The sequence below is a fragment of the Cheilinus undulatus genome, linkage group 3 (assembly GCF_018320785.1).
Source record: "Cheilinus undulatus linkage group 3, ASM1832078v1, whole genome shotgun sequence".
In the NCBI taxonomy this organism is placed as follows: Eukaryota; Metazoa; Chordata; class Actinopteri; order Labriformes; family Labridae; genus Cheilinus; species Cheilinus undulatus.
In genome coordinates this window covers 7,283,671-7,300,596 of record NC_054867.1, presented here as the reverse complement: position 1 = coordinate 7,300,596, position 16,926 = coordinate 7,283,671, and the positions used below count along the sequence as shown (strand labels likewise).

The 16,926-nt window shown below is 39.3% G+C and overlaps 1 protein-coding gene across 2 annotated transcripts; it reads right to left on the bottom strand.

Annotated features, from left to right (window-relative positions):
* Positions 1–8,852: 8,852 nt before the first annotated feature.
* On the bottom strand, positions 8,853–16,670 carry LOC121507207 (interferon-inducible GTPase 5-like). 2 transcript variants are annotated; one of them, XM_041783421.1, is made up of 4 exons: positions 16,596–16,667; positions 15,913–15,978; positions 10,952–11,516; positions 8,853–10,603 (listed from the first exon to the last, which is right to left on the bottom strand). In XM_041783421.1, the coding sequence occupies exons 3-4, from the start codon at positions 11,499–11,501 to the stop codon at positions 9,966–9,968; spliced, it is 1,188 nt and encodes a 395-aa protein (XP_041639355.1). In that variant the 5' UTR covers positions 11,502–11,516; positions 15,913–15,978; positions 16,596–16,667; the 3' UTR covers positions 8,853–9,965. The 2 variants fall into 2 exon arrangements, with proteins under 2 accessions (XP_041639355.1, XP_041639354.1); XM_041783420.1 differs by lacking the exon at positions 15,913–15,978 and having other exon boundaries at positions 16,596–16,670.
* Positions 16,671–16,926: the final 256 nt, after the last annotated feature.

The window sequence follows — 16,926 nt, the reverse complement described above, 5'->3', positions numbered from 1 at the left end:
CAAGAGAGGTTTCACTAGAAAAAGGCTGCAACAAGGTCACACGGGGGAGAACGCTATAAACTGGCAACATGAGGAAGCACACACTGGGATTAGATACACAGACAATCAGGGGTTAATGAGACGCAGGTGCAGATAATCAAGGGAGGAGCAGACACATGAGGAGGGAAACACAAGGAGCAGGATCTGGAAGACAGACAGTGGATCCCATGGCTATGTCTCACTTTGACTTTTATTTGGCTTGGGTCTCTGGCTTCAGTCTTAGGCCGGCCACACACTAGACGATTTTTAAATCTTACACGATTTTAAAACCATGGGAGACCACAGATATGAGGACAGTTTCAAACGATTTTTCATTGTTAATCTTCTGAACACGCACACTAGACGACTGAGCCAGATTGTCAGATCACTGGAGACCACATACCTGCCAACCTGCTGATGACCCCCTATGCTATGACCTCATGTGATCACGTGGCTTCAGAAAAAAACAAACATGGATGTCTGTCGATACCGTCTTGCTGTCACTCCACAATAGGCTGTCCTGGCATGCGTTTCAGGTGCAGCAAAGATCATAAAACAAGGAAAACACTCAGGATGAAATCCTGGCTGGAATTAAGCTACAGTTGTGTTTATGGTTGTGAGCGTTGAAAATCCGTATGATCCGCCTGGTGACGTTACCTGTTGTGCTTGCTCTCATTGGATGTTGTGGCACCACAACCTATATCTTAAATATCAAACACGTTTGATATTTACAAATCAGGGTCTTGGAGGCCTTGACGTGATTTGGAGCAGAAAATTAATCATGTTGACACAACACACATGCAGACTATTCAGACAATTGTTTGCAACAAGGTTCAAGTTGAGATATGCCCCCACGATCGTTAGGGGAGTCAAATCTTGGCTAAAATCAGGCTTAAAATCCTGTAGTGTGTGGCCAGCCTTAGTCCGTCCCACCAGACACTCATGGAGAAACTGGAGGAATCTAAGCGGAGGACTAAAGCCAAAAGACCAACGTTTAACGGCCCATGAGACGTCCTTCCATCTGCGGTGTCACGTGAAGCATTGTCAATGAAATCAGTGAAATACTGATAATACATTTAATAAAATCAATAATAAAGACTGAATCAGTATGGAGTTTAATACTTGATTAGTTTTCTGATTCACCTTCAAACATAAAACGTGTAACCTGACAAGAAGCTTCAATAGGAAACATCTGAGAAAAGGCAGAGGCTTTGAAAAAACTCGAACTGTGATTGGATGAATGTTCTGTCTGTCACATCTCTAAGATGTGACAACAAAACGTGACGACGCAGCTATTGTGCTGCGTGTGTGCAGCTACGGGGAATAACACGAAACATAGCAACTATAGACATTTAAGTACTCGACTTTTGTGGTTTTAGAAAAGAAAACAACTCACTGCTGTTCTTTGTTCTTCTTTAACAAAGAAATGTCAAGTTCTGATAAAACTTACGCTTAAGCAGCATCCATGTTAATCTCTTCCTCCATAACTGCACCAGCTCTGGCTGCTGCTTGTTTATGTCACGACTCTGCTGCACCTGAAAGTACTGCCCCTTGTCGCTGATTAGTCCTGTCACTGTCAAACCGGGCCCAAACGGTTCAGACAGGAGCTTGGCAAGATGGATTCGCTAGTGAAAAACAAGGAAACGGGCATATCCATCTGCTTTGCAAGGTAATAAAACGTGTTAAAAGTTCATAAAATCAAAAGATTCAGATATAAATCTTCTCTTTCCCACCAAACACCAGACATTATTTAGACATTTTATTTTTTCAGGCTACATTCAGATGTTGTTTAGACATAGTGGAGACGGGTTTTTTTAACATCTTTTTAACTAATTTTTGCTGGGATGGCTAGTAGTCAGGGATTTCTGTTTATAAGATTATGAAGAGAGTGGGACGGACTAAGACTCAAGGAAAAGACTTACGCCAGAGACCCAAGCCATATAAAAGTCAAAGTGAGACGCAGCCAGAGACAAGGGTAAGTATTTCAAAATAAAACGGGAAATAACTAAAAACACAAGGAAAACTAGAAAAGCACTTGGAGAGCACAGACCTCCGCCATTAGCCCTATCTCCCAATAGTAGGGTTAGGGTCCAATTCCTGGATCCAGACGGTGATCTGGATCACTCCCAAAATCTAATCAGTTCTTCCTCATGCCATTTTTTGACATTTCCTGAAAATTTCATCAAATCTGGCCATAAATTTTTGAGTTATGTTGCAAACAAACTAACAAACCCTGCCGATCACATAACCTCCTTGGCGGAGGTAAAAATAAGCACATGATCTTAGGTAACTTGACCAACTGTGTCAGGTAGAGGCAAAACAGTCATGGAATAATAACAAAGTGAACAGCAAAAAAGTGCACCCAACCCCCTGGGCTTAAGAGTATGTGGAATATAGAGGTTAGGAATTTGGTGATAAAGATTTGTCCCACTTTTTGTGAGAAATTGCACAGTGCTGCTAAGAAGTATTTGCCACCTCTTCTGATTCTTTTTTTCTTGCATGTTTTTCACACTTTGAGCTTGTTTGGTTTAGTTGTGTAACTCTTTTTGCTGAGGCATGCTGACAGTCCAGCTTAGTAGACACATGAAACACCATCGAAAACAAATGTGACACAGCAGCTATAAACAGGTTTAGCCAATCACAAGTTCATTGTTAACAGAGCAGTGAGGAACTGAAACCTCCTGACAAACAAGTGCAACACCCTAGCCTGCAGTCATATCAGCCATACCCCTAATTATCATTTTTATCCTCCTAAAAACCAAAGCAGACTAGTTATGAAATAAACCCAGCTCTCATACAGTGTGAACACTTCCACAGTGACTGTTTTTCAACACTGGGGGTCATTCTACTCAGTTTATTATTTTAGGACCAGGTGGTCTTATTCTGCTATGGGACAGTCAAAGAAGTACAGATGCCCCACTTGATGACTGTAATTTAGCTCATGGTGGGATGGCGAACTCTGCGCAACAGACAAAAGTGAAACTTGTTCCCCTGTGGCTTCCATATTGAAATCGTGGTCTCAACCAAACTTTGGATCAACCTAACAGCCAGCCCACTAAGCGCAACTTCCTGTCAGCCTACTAGCTAGCATTCTGGTTGACAGAAACAGAGCCTCTGCCTGCTGAGCTATCTGTCAATCAAATGAGATGCGCCAATCAGCTTTCATCCTAAATATAATCCAAACGATCGTGGTACAAAAAAAATCACCCCCCCGTACAGTAGGAGCACAACAAGACACTAGCTAATGAGACACGTTTGATGTTTTGAACCAGGCTGTAAACCAGTTTATTTAGTGTCAAAACCGGCTGTTTAACAGGAGTCCAGATGGGACTTCCAGTGTTCCAGCAGCCAGCCTCAAGTAGACACTCACAGTTTTGCAATTTTCTGCACTTCCGCATTGGCTTCATTTTTCAGGAGCGGAGGTTGCCGCTTGGTCCACAAAGGCATTCTCAAGTGTTTGAATAATGTCCTATCATATTAAAGTACTGGGTTTTATATCCCATAATAACAAAGTAGAAACAGAATTTAGATTTTTTTTTCTTTTTTACAAATTTGTTAAAAATAAAAAAACTGGGATATCACATTATTATAAGAATTCAGACACTCTGCAAAAACACTTCAAATTTAGCTCCTATTGCTCTTGATCTTTGCTGAGATGTTTCTACACCTTGATTGGAGTCCATCTGTGTATAATTAGAGAGATCCTATGTGGGGATGGGACAAGGTCCCAGAAGGACAACCATCACTTCAGCCCTCCACTGATCTGGGGTTATGGCAGAGTGGTGAGACAGAAGCTTCTCAGTGCAAACAACTGAAAACCCACTTGGTGTGATGCTAAATGGAAGCAAAGTCAAATAAACATACCTCTCCCTTTCCTATAGGAGACACAAACCTTCTAAATAAACACTTAAATAGACTATCCACCTGGGTAACAGTTCCACTGAACATCCATCCATCCATCCATTTTCTATACCCCTTATTCCATTCCGGGCTGGACCCTATCCCAGCTGTCATTGGGCGAGGGGCGGGGTACACCCTGGACTGGTCGCCAGTCAATTGCAGGGCTGACATATAGACAGATAACCAGGCACGCTCACATTCACACCTATGGGCAATTTAGAGTGATCAATTAACCTAATGAGCATGTTTTTGGTGGTGGGAGGAAGCCGGAGTACCCGGAGAGAACATGCAAACATGGTAAAGAGAGAACATGCAAACTCCGCACAGAAAGGCCCTGACTGGGAAGTGAACCAGGGACCTTCTTGCTGTGAGGCAACAGCGCTAACCACTGCGCCGCTGTGCCACCCCTCCATTGAAGAGTCAGAATAAAATATTGAAGGACAAAGAATTTGCGAAAAATGCACAAATATTGCGCTGATAATACATGACACAGAATTTATACCTGCTCAACTAGACAATAGATTCAAAGAATGGAGGAAATCAGGAATCACCTCATTTTCAGTAATGACCAGTAGTAATGGGCTGTGGTCCTTTCAAAAACTTAAAGAAACCTCTAACCTACAGAAATGTGATTTTCTCAGATACCTCCAAATGAGAAACTATTCTGACAAAAATATTAAGTCCACAACAGAGAGAGGATTAAACCTGATTAAGATATTTGTGGAAGCTTACAAAGGAAATGTAACCAAAGAACTGATATCAAAAGTCTACAAATCCTTACAAGAAGAAAGAGGTCACTCTACATTAGATGTTAAAACACGATGGTAAAGAGAAGCTAAAGATAACTGAGGATGACTGGCTAAACATTTGCAAATCATCTTCTTCCACCACCAGCTCCAGTCTGTGGAGGGAATTTGCTTGGAAGAATATCCTAAAATATTTCATAACCCCAAAGATTAAAGAGTCCCAGACTAACAGAGAAAGCACAGGACAGTCCCAAAAAATATGGAAATGTCCAGCAGATTTATGCCCACTAGTGGTAAAGCTGCAGATTACAATCAGCCAAATAATCTGATTACTCATCTCAAACAAATAGACCCACGCCAGTGTTGCCAGATGTATGATAACTATCATATTTGTATGATAATTTTGTCCTCTGTATGATGTACAATCAATAGTTTAAAAAAACTCTTAATATGTGATAATTTTGCCATTTCAAATGTATCTACAACCAAACACTGTTCAAGATTTGAGAGCAACTAATCACGTCAGCTTGACCGAGATGGGATCACATCAGCACCATACAGCACCTGACTGACACCCTCTGCTCTCGTATCAGGCTCTACCTGTCAATCAAAACATCACCTCTCACCCTGCTTGCGCATGCGGCTTGTGGCTCGTGCCCGTCACACATAAACTAAAAAACAGAAGCACTGTTTTGCGTTATGGGCTCCACTCGACTATGTTGTGTGAGGCACACAGTTGCCATCTTGTATACTCCTTGCCACATCAGTGCTCTGTGCAGGGCAAAGCTTTCTGGTGTTTAGGTCATTGCTCACGTTTCTGTACATGTATGATAGTTTTTTGTAATATACGATCATTTCAAAGCTGCAGTACGATATTGCTGTTTTTTCATCTGGCAACATTGACCTTCGCGCAGAAAGTTGTCACCTATTTGTCTGTGACAGCTGTTGTGATGACTGACAAAAACTAAACTGATTGAGTAATGGTGAGTGATGCTACTTATAATACTACTAAAGAATATATACAGTATATATTTATTTAAACAGTGCTTAAATAATGGAGATAAACCTGCTGTATGTGCATGAATAACCATGCCTAAACACTAAAGAGAGAAACGACTCAAACGTTACTTGTCTTCTGCATGCCAGTATAAGGCTGTGCAACTCAGCTTTACAGGTTATGGGCCCAGTCAGAGTTGGAAGTTAGCTTTACAGAAGAAGTTTAATGGGTTTTACTACATGGAAACTTCTGCAGATGGCAAGGACCAACCAGGAAACGTGAGTCATTAGATGAAGCTAATAAGATAGCAAGGGAAGCATATCAAGTTATGACAAGATTAGCAACACTAGCAACATGGCTAGCAGGCTAGACTACACATGATTAATGAACAGAGATATTATGCCATTACATCTTTGTTGTAAGTAAAAAAGTTCAAAAGCTATCCAGACTGATGAAAATAATTTACAAAGTAAATAGATTCAACTTTAGTGAGCTATAGTTTATCAGCTGCAACAGTAAGATTGTCATGGACACATCAATGCATCAAAATGAGAATCAAAGAATATAACAGCTATCCTGACATGGGAAATTATACCTTGTATTTTTTTTCTTAAAATCCAAATGTATACTGTTCTTCTTTTCACTTTTGTCTGCAGAGAAAAACTAACTCACAAACCCTGCCGATCACATAACCTCCTTGGTGGAGGTAATAATTTCAACATGATTTTATAATGACTTTTAGAGTGCTAAAGTAAAAATCAGACTTTCTGTTGTCAGCGTCTTTATGGTATCAAACAAGATTTTTTTTCTTATAGTCAAAATTCTTGATTTTCAATCTACAATAAGATATACAACTGAAATTTTTTTGTTGTCACATTTCTGTCTTACAGTCAAACTGTGTAGTTAATGTAGTGAGTTGGAAATGTGGTGATGTCATAGGGTCTTGAAAAGTCTTCAGTTTGTTCTTAGATTTTCTGTACACAAACTGAGTAATAGAAATAACAAGATAAACCTTTTCCATATGATCTAGTTTCCTGTGGTTTGCAGAGATAGTAGGTCAATTTAAAGGTTTTCTCAATAAAGCTTGATACAATTAAAAATGAAATTAAACTACTTTTTCCATTCGGTATTAATTATTTGTATGTGCATATAGATGTAATTCTACATCAGTTCTAATTCTACATACAGATCTGTGGAAAATTGGCTATAATTTACTGGCTATCCTGAGGAACTGGAATGTAAAATGTTGTTCTGTCCTGTCTCTTTTTTCAGTCTTATGTTTTGATCCATCCAAAACTGGGACTACACCTTTTCATTAAATAAATATGCATTGTTCAAATGTTTTCAAAATGTGGGTCACAGTTTGTAATTAAAGATAATGTGATGGGGTTACCAGTTGAGAACTGCTCTAAAGTGTTTTCTTAAAACAATTAAAATGCCTTTATTTTTTCTGGAATGGCGCAGAGTAGCGATGGGAAGTTTGGCTCTTTTCAGAGAGCCGGCTCTTTTGGCTCGGTTCCCAAAGAAGAGCCAGCTCTTTCGACTCCCTAACGGCTCTTTATTTAGGATCCTTTGTAGCCCTATATTTTACCTTAACATCGCAAAAAATAATGGTTAGTGTGTTGAAAACCCTTTTGCATTCAGTGGTTTTATGAGAAGCCTTATAATTGCTAATTTTGTGCATTAATTCTATTACAAAACCATTCTAGGTTTAGCATTTAAATTCCACTGGTTAGGGTTAGAATTAATGCAGAGCATATTTAGATGCGTGTTTGCACATACGCAGTACAAATCGGGTTTCTGGGACAGATCAGGTAGCGACACCCCCCTCTCTGTTTCTACATAATGGTATAATCCTTTATCATCACATGTGATTGGCCACATGGCCCCCATGCTGGCCAATCAAAACAAAGTTCTGACCAGAGCTGGGGCTGAGCACTATGAAAGCTAAGGAAAGGAAAAAGAAAAACTGTGAGCCGGCTCTTCTGATTCACTACAACGCATCGGCTCTCAGAGCCGCAGTCTTGCTCATGACCCATCACTAGTACAGAGACCTTAAAACATGTTGGTGTATTTGGTCAACCTGCAGACCTGAAAATCAAAGAAAAGCCTGATTCTATCACAGTACTTACTGACATATGCCTATTTATTTGCTGACCTAGAAGCTGACATGATTTCAGGAAAAGGGCAAATGAGCCCTTTTGATCCTAAATGTCAGGATAGTTAATGATCAGCATATTTATGGTATTTTTTGGTGAAATTTAAGCCACAGCACCCCTGTAGAGAAAGGCTGCATTAGAGCATGAAGCTTGTGCTTAACTGTATTGTATGTCTTTGGACACTTGGTGGTGCTGCTCTATTAACTCTGTAAAAACATTTTTGACTAGAAGAATGTGTTGGCATGCTTTATCCATGACTCATTTGAGACAACACAAACAGTAAACACACTGACAACCAAAGCAATAAAGACATCTAGATTTATAACGCCCTGATTCAAAGAGGATTCATGTAACAAGTCACTGCATGAATCTCACCCATCTGCTTCATTTGAAGGTCTGATTTACAGAGAATATTGCACTGATCATCTTCAGGCACCAGCACTCCTACTAAATTTAACAGCTCCTGGTCAGGGAGCAGAACCAGTGGCCAACAAGGACCCGGAGTGGACTGAGATGGCTGGAGGGGTCATGCCCAGTTAAACCAGTTGAGCTGCACCCTCACCTGATTTTTAAACTTCAGTGTTTTTCTCAAAGTGTTTTCTTTTCCCCACTCTGCTTCAAGGCTGCTGTCTTTTCATCTCTGATGGCCACTCACATGAACAGTCATATGAGGATGTTGTAGTTCTGTGTATTTATGAATCACTGTCATTCTTCTATCAAATACACACATTACATTCCTGAAATATAAGTAAAATTTTACTGTCAAAAGATTATCTTTACTGCATCTGTATAAGAGTATGAATGTTTATACAAGCATTGAAAAACAATTATTTGAAGAAAGCCATTTTTATATACATCTTAATATTTATTTGTATCTACTATTGTTAGCAATTTTTCTTTTTAAGACTGATCTACCTGCATTTTAAAACTTCTGAATTGTTAATGACAAATAGGTACTAGAGAACATGTTTGTTTAACTTAGTTTTAAGTAGATGAAACAGATAATTCTCTGATAATATAACCTTTATTACTTTGAAAATCACTCAAGTGGGCATCCCTCATTAACATCATAATGAGTCAGTTATAGACAAATTTCAGACATGACAAAGAATTTAAAAACAGATCAATAGATGCTAAAATCAATATTTAATCTGAACAACGAAGGTAGAGAAAAATGCACTGAATAAAATCAAACCAAAAACAAGCTGAAACACTTCACAGATTAAAATGGTGAAAATTATTAGAAAAAAATGTGTACTCTCACCTAATATAATTATATTCAGATGTTGTTGTTTAACTGTAACCAATCTCCCTTACTTCACAAAGTAAACAATATTCAATCAGTATTTTGTTGATCGCTCAATAATTTTACTTTAGTGTACTTTTTACACAATATTGTGTTATTTCCTTTTACATTGGGTGTAAATCTGACCCACCTTAAACTCAATTATTTACACATTGCCAAGTATTACAAAAGCAAATTTGCATGCATTTCCTGCTCACATTAAACTACTACAGCTAACTGAGGTGTATTATGGTAATCATAGAGCAATCAGACAGACACAGAGCTAAACCATAGCCTAACTTTGTCTGCACTCCTTCCCACAGTCACGAAATGACCAAATTAGTAGACAACTTCAGTCATGGGGCAGAAGGGTTTAACATCAAAAACAATAATTCAGCCAAAACATGAGCAAAGGAATCCCAACATTGATTACTGTACAACAGGCAACATCTAAAAACATCTGAAAGATCTAAAACACATCTAAACACCCTGCACAAAGGCATGATGGGAAGACTCTGCCCCCCAGATTTGAAATGGCAGTGAGCGGAGCTTGGATCAGTTGAATCTCTACAGAGTTACATTAACAGTGAATGGATCAACATTGCCAGATAACTCCAACGCTGGGTTAAAATTACACTTTAAGAGTTAAAATTCACAGATTTAAATGTTTAACACTGAAATTTAAACTCTCCAACTCTCTTTGCTGTGCACCTTGACGAGAAATCTTGTGACATTTTGATCACAAGATCTCGTCACACCCATAGAAAAAATTATAATTCAATCCCAAAATGAAATAAAAGCTCATTTCCTTTGTATGCTTACATACGGTATGTGCCAAATTTATATTCACCTTTATAAAATCACACTGAGGTGTCCAAACCCAGGACTCTTTTAAAAATCCTCTGTGCATCATCTGCCAGCATGTCGAGGAACAAAGTGAGAGACATGTAGGTAGAGACACAAGAGAGACTTGCTGCTATAAAGGTACCTATGACTGGGATAAATGTGACCACCTCCTCTGCAGCAAGTGCACATAATAAAGTTGTAGACATGCAGAGGACTTTCAGTACACGTTCTTTAGTTATTTCTGTTTTAGCCAGTTCTGATTTTATCTCTGCTCTGAGATCCTCCACAGGTACATTTGCACTCCAAGCAAGATTTTCCAGTGACCTGTCATCAAGACCCAAAGCATTTTTGTATTTTTGGGTTGTGGTCACCAGGATGGGTAGATCAACAACAAGAGAGACTCCAGGAATTGGTACACATGCCACTGCGGTAGATAAACAGGCAATGTATTTTATGTCAGCCTGCAAAGCCTTTTTCTTCTTGTTAATTATCTCCAGACTGATATTTGGCATGGCATACAGCAGAGCAGCTCTCTTGTGTGCAGGAAGCTCCTCCTCCAGGGTTTCCTCTAACAGATGGAAATCATACAGGTGAAGTTCAAAGCTGGACACCAGGAAGACTTGGGGGTTCTCAATACTTTGATTCTTCAGACCTGCAGAGCAAAACAAAACCATGAGGTTTTTCAGAGTGAAGGAGAAAACTCTTCACCTTCTTTGTGTCATGAGGCAGCAGCTCTCTCTAGCTCAGACATAAACACAGACACTGTGTTATAATGATCAGATCTGACAACTGTCAAACTAGATAGTCCTGCCATGTTCATATAAATAACCACTAACACTTAGAGTAGACATGTTCACCATAACCTGATAACTAATAGCAATGATCAAAGAGGCATGTTGGTTTGTAGTTCAAGAAAAACTCACTGATGCTTTTCTTTCTGCATGATGCACCTGTCTTTAAGTTCAGTGTGTATGATGTTCCCCTCTAAACCAACACTTACCTTGAATACAGTTATTCTTTATCTTCTCTAGGGTCTGTTCTGCATTGAAGTTTTTCCGTCTTCCCTCAGCACGCATGTTGTCATCAATCTTTGAGCGAACAAAGTAGAACTTCTTCTCCATCCTCTGAATCTCTTTGGCCAGCTTCACATCATTTTCTGTGAAGCGATCAGCTGAGATGATGATGAAGAAGTCAGCATTCTCAAACTTCACCTCCTTCAGGTATTCAGCAGCTGAAAATGTTGGGGTGCCGATACCAGGGAGATCCCAGAGTACAACATTGGGATAGACTGGGTGAGGGTACTGTGTTGCCTCCATGGTGGTTTCTACAGGACCAGTAGCAGCAGCTCCCTCATCATCATCACCTATCCCTCTAAAAGCATTGACGAAGGTGGATTTACCAGAGCCGGACTCTCCAGTGACGGCAATGTTGAGAGGAATTTGATCCTGTTGATCCAAATACTCTTTGATCTTTTTAACAGCCGAGGCTTGGTCATTGTTCTGCAGAGCCTCTTTTATTTCTTCATGATTAAAATTAAAATGATCATCCATGGTGCTTCCTGCCAACTGGAATCAAAGAGAAGGAAAAAGTCATTAATGTTTTCTTGGGGGGAAAGTAAACAATTTATCAGACAGTGATCTAACATCACATAAAAATCTGGGAAAATGCTTAATTATCATTTTGGATACATCATTACAGGGATACATGTAGAAAATATGAGAGGTCAGTAGGGGTATAACGAGACACTTATCTCAGAAGACAAGACAAGATTTTACACTTTTTTTTACATTTGGAAAAAAATACATAAGTGGAAAATTTGTCCTTAATACAGCTGGAAGTCAGAATGGCAAAGCAGTCAGGTCAATTCAGAAATGTTTAAACTAACTCTTCTTGTACTAAATAGACTGTCAATGCTTGAAGCAGTGTTGTAGTCGAGTCACCAAACCTTGAGTCCGAATTGAGTCCAGAGTCCCTTGTGTTCAAGTCCGAGTCGGGTCTGAGTCACCGTAGAAAAATCCAAGTCGAGTCCCCATTACCTGTGTTCGAGTCCTAGATGAGTCCTGAGTACCTTAAACCTAGAGCCAAATTAAATTCAATTCTCATCATTTTCAAGCCATTCCAGCTTTCCAGGTGGGCTTTGTTGATGTGTTTCATTAATGTATGAATTTCTTCAGCTTTTTATTCTAAAGGGCTAGACGAGCTTTTTACACATTTCATCTATAACATTATATTAGTTACATTAACGGATTATTTATGTATTTAAGGTAGACAAATGAGACATCTTTTTAACTGATTTCATACTCTACATCTATCTTATACTAAATATTCCTCCTTTAAAATGACTGGATTTATTCAGATTTTTCACTAAAAACTAAAATTCCAATTTTCTTCGTTGGACATTTGAACACATCATAAAAAGGTCTTGACTTCTTCCCCCCTTGATACTCTAAAGTCTGAGCTGTCTTTAAACATATCATAAATTTATGCCACCTCCTTTACCTCACTAGTCAGAGTTATCTCGCCAATGTTAACTCAGATTTCAACATTGGATTGATATTTTTAACAAGTGGGACTCACTACAAGGTTTAAGAGTTTTTATCACTCTGTCCCAGACTGAGGAGGATTACTGTACAGCAGCAACAGCAGCTATATGAAGAGTCTAAGCAGCTAATGGAGATTTTCAGTGACTCAAAAGTAGGCCGGCTGCATTTTAGTTTAATTTCCTGTAAAGATTACAGCGGGAATACAGAGAAGAGACAGAGGTTTGAACTACCTATCAACGTATCAGCTTCTCTCTCTGTCACTCCGGCTTCCCTGCTCCTTCTCCTCTCCCCTCTGATTGTTTTCACAGACAGGAGGCTTGACTCTCATGAACGTGCATGCAGGTGAACACACACTAGGTGCTGCATGAACACTGACCAGCGGGGCTGGACTGGGACCATAAAATTGCCCTGGCATTTTTGGTCATGGCAGCCCACCATGATTATTTATATGGTATGCGAAGGCACACAACATACCAGAGGATATATGTGCACACTGTGTTGTTTCAAAATTAAAATAAAGCACAGCAGCCTACATGGAAGAGAGTAACCATGTTAAAAAAATGCCTTTTCATTTAAAGATGTGTGGACTGCTTCCACAGTTCACAGCACACATGCCCACATTAGTAGCTGCGTGGGGCTTACGTTAATCATGTCTATGTCAAAAAAAAGACAGCTGAAAGGCTAAACCAGAGCCTGCACTGTGGACATGGCAAATTCACACACTTCAGGCATCACTGAATGATCTGCTGACAGCTTGTCTTTTTATCTCATAATAAAGTTATAAATGCATCCAAACATAATTATGGGCTGCGAAAATAAAGAGCTTGTGTTAGGCACGGTGGCCAAATTTATAGTTAAAACATCGTCTTAACTTAATTACACTTTGACATGGATAAACCGCTGCCTTTTACTCTCAGGTGTGTCCCGTTAGTCCTACTGTGACTCAGATACCCAGTGACAGCAGCCTGCTAACGGATGTTTCTAACTCCTCATCTTAGCCCTTAGATGCCCGTACAGGTGACCGCTAACTCAGTGTCTGCAGGTGCTTCAGCTGTTGATCCAGCGACTGCTGCTGATGACTTCTGTCACAGCTGTTTTTAATCTTTTGCCTTCAAAAATGTCCGTTTGTCCATTTTAATAGCTGAAATTAACTCTCACTGCTAAAATTAACTTTGAAAATAGCGCTTGATTGTCTGTGATTGGTCGGCTGTTTACCGATATGATGCTTTTGCACACAAGTCAGGATTTGATGGGCTAATATGAAGCTTTTTTGTTTAGCCTGCCTACCCATAGGCTGCAACATACAATCACACACAGCCAGTACTCCTCTACATACTAGAAAACTAACACGCAATGTCATGTTTACACACACTTGCCGACAGAAATTATTATGCACCCGCCGCCCCTGGAGGCCTTTTTTCTCACAGCTTTTCTGCGCCCCCCTTTGTGGTTTTGTGGTACATCCATTTCCACTCACTTCTCTCCAACTTTGGTCAGCTCATATGGCAAAATTTGATAACCTTGATCAAGGGGGAGGGGAGGGGTGGGCCGAGGAGGGCTGAGAAATTTCACTGGACTAGCCCAGTGTCCTTCAAGAAAATCAAATCAAATGTGCATCGACCCACTGGGCATTGCCCAGTAGGCCAGATGGCCTGTCCATGCCTGCTGATCAGATATGAGGGTTTTTCTTACACAAAAACAACAAATATTACAGAATAAAATAGTCTTCAGCAAAAGAGGTTCAAGTCCTCCTCTTCATCCTCAAGTCCTGACGCAGTTAAAGCTCAAGTCCAAGCCAAGTCACGAGTCCTCCAAATCAGTAGGCTACTCAAGTCGAACTCAAGTCCGAGTCCTGGCCTATGCTTGGTATAGTTCTCTGTTAGTCGAGCTGCAGCTCCTGTTGTCTGCAGTACAATATTGATCCTGCGAGATGGTTCTCAACTCGCAAAAGAGAGCTTGTGACCAGGGAAGTGCAGACATTTTGGGGGTCAGGGGTTCAAGTGAGAAAAAGGGCACTTCTCTTAAAAAATTACTGAAAGAAAGTGAATTATATTAGCTCACCTCTGATTTAACCAATCACCAGTTTATTTTAATACCCTCACATTTAGTTGATGAATACTCAACATATTTCTACAAAATCAATCGATCACACAAAGACAATGTCCTCATTATTTTTTACTGGTTTATCACAAGAGTAAGGAAGAACAAAATAATGACACCATGTGAATGTTTTCTCTGCTACTAGTCTCTAGTAAATATTTAGAATAGCGCATTCTGATTGACGTAGCTAGAATAACGTAGCTACTAAGGAGAGAGGCATAGTGAAGTAAGAGTTTTCAGGAAAAGAAAAAAATGCGCTAATATGTTTATTTTTTGCACAAGACAATTAATTCTTTGAATTCTTTTGGTTTAATTTAAAAAAGTACTTCAAAATAAACAATCTTCACAGTGAACTGAGAAGACTGTTATTTACAGTAATGAGCAAACAAACCTACCCTCTAAACTGCAATTAGACCAATGATTAGTTGCATCACAGGTGTAGTGTATCTGTACTCCTCTACTGCTCAGTGTATTTTACTAGGAAAAAAAACAAAACAGCAGAAATACTGAAAATTACCAAAAAATATTATTGACAAAATGGAAATGGCATTGTGCTGGAGACATGATTAAAATGTAAAATATCTGAGTTTCTATAGCCAAGCAACAGAATACAGAATTTCTTTATATTAATGATCCATTATTGTTATTATAAATATTATTACTATCATTATTATTACTATTATCATTATTATTCCCTCTCCAAACAAGCACATACTAACTGATGGTAACATGGTCTCAGTTTTAATGCATCTTTCACATCTGGTTAAAACATTGTGTTTTCATGTTCTGGTCAATTTAGAGGTTTTGGTCTATTTTGCATCCAAGTCTTCTTCCACTCTAAAAGACAGAAAACTTCTATAAATACACATTTAGATGGTGTTTATTTTACTGCCCTCTGTCTGTTTGCATCTGTAAATTTTTCCCTTGAATTCTCCAATCAAGCTCCTCTACTTATTTAAACATTTCAGGTAAAATAATAAAGTAAAATAATAATAAAATAAAATAATAGAATAAAAAGTCTTGTAATTAATGGGGGAAGTTCGATGGTGATCTGTTTCAGCTCATTTTTTTTCATATTGACCTGCAGTGCCTCGTCAAAATATATACAAATTAGCGCTGTTTAATTAAAATGTGCTTATTTGCATATCAATGCATCACCTGTGGTCTCTCCCCTGAAGTAGCTACAGATCATTAGCCTGTATGCCCATGATAAAGTGCCTTAGCTAAAGCAAACTTATTAGGCTGCATCAGCTCTACACTAACTATAGGCTACTTGGTCTTGTCTTTTGTAAACTCGAGTCCTCTGTTCACCACTCACCTCCAAACAAGAGCAGAGACAGCAGAAGGCTGTGGTGGGAAAGCTCTGTAGCTGGTGTCTGTGTGTCTGCAGGAGAAGGGAGGAGAGAGTGGGGAGGGATGGTGGGGTACAGAGAGCATCGGAACTCATCATCTCCTGACCTGCTATTTAGAGTTTTTCTAAACCTATGTTTCTTTGAAGGGAAAGCTGTGCTTAAACAGGAATATACAGTATAGAGAGAAAGAGAAGGATTCATTTATTTAAAACAAACAAAAAAAAAATGCCCCAGGAAAAGGGCTTTTTCTCTCATGGAGAATAAAGGCAGGTGCTCAAGCCCTCTTTGATGTCTATGTGTGCACGTGCCTGCTCATGAAATTTTGATCTTGCGATTGTCACACCCATAGAGATTAGTATGCAGCAAGTCATACTGACATCACTGACTAATCAATGATATGAAATTACTGATCATTATCAGCAGCAGTACAATGTGGAAAAGAAGCTCTGTGCAGAAGATAAGGAGCAACATTTTAGCTCTAGTTTTCATTCATCAATACAAATGATCAGTAAATCCTTTGGCAAAAGAAAAATCCTTTATTTACACTAAGATCACAAGTCTGATGAAACAACTAGAGCATATCTTAATGTTCCTGTTCAGGAGGCGAGTAGCAGCAAGAAGCTTTTTCAGAATTTTAGAGTCCACTCACCACTTGAAGTCTGAATGTTGAGACAAAAGCAGATCAGCTGAATATTTCCTGAGTAGATCAGCTGTAGGACTGAGCTCACACTGTTTCTACACTCTGTGAGAGGCAGGCTTTAATAGTGCCTGAGTCCAGCCCCTTATGAAGAAACCAATGAAATAGTCCCTATGTTGGTCTGGGGCAGCTGTGTGGTTCATTCCTAATCAGGTGACTTCTATGAAACCTCCTCATTTACAGGAAATACTGAGATCTGCAGACTCATGCTCTACAGACCTGTATATGAGAGTGGATGGCATTTCAGTGTGTTATAGCTCTGAGCCATCTTAGAGGACTCATC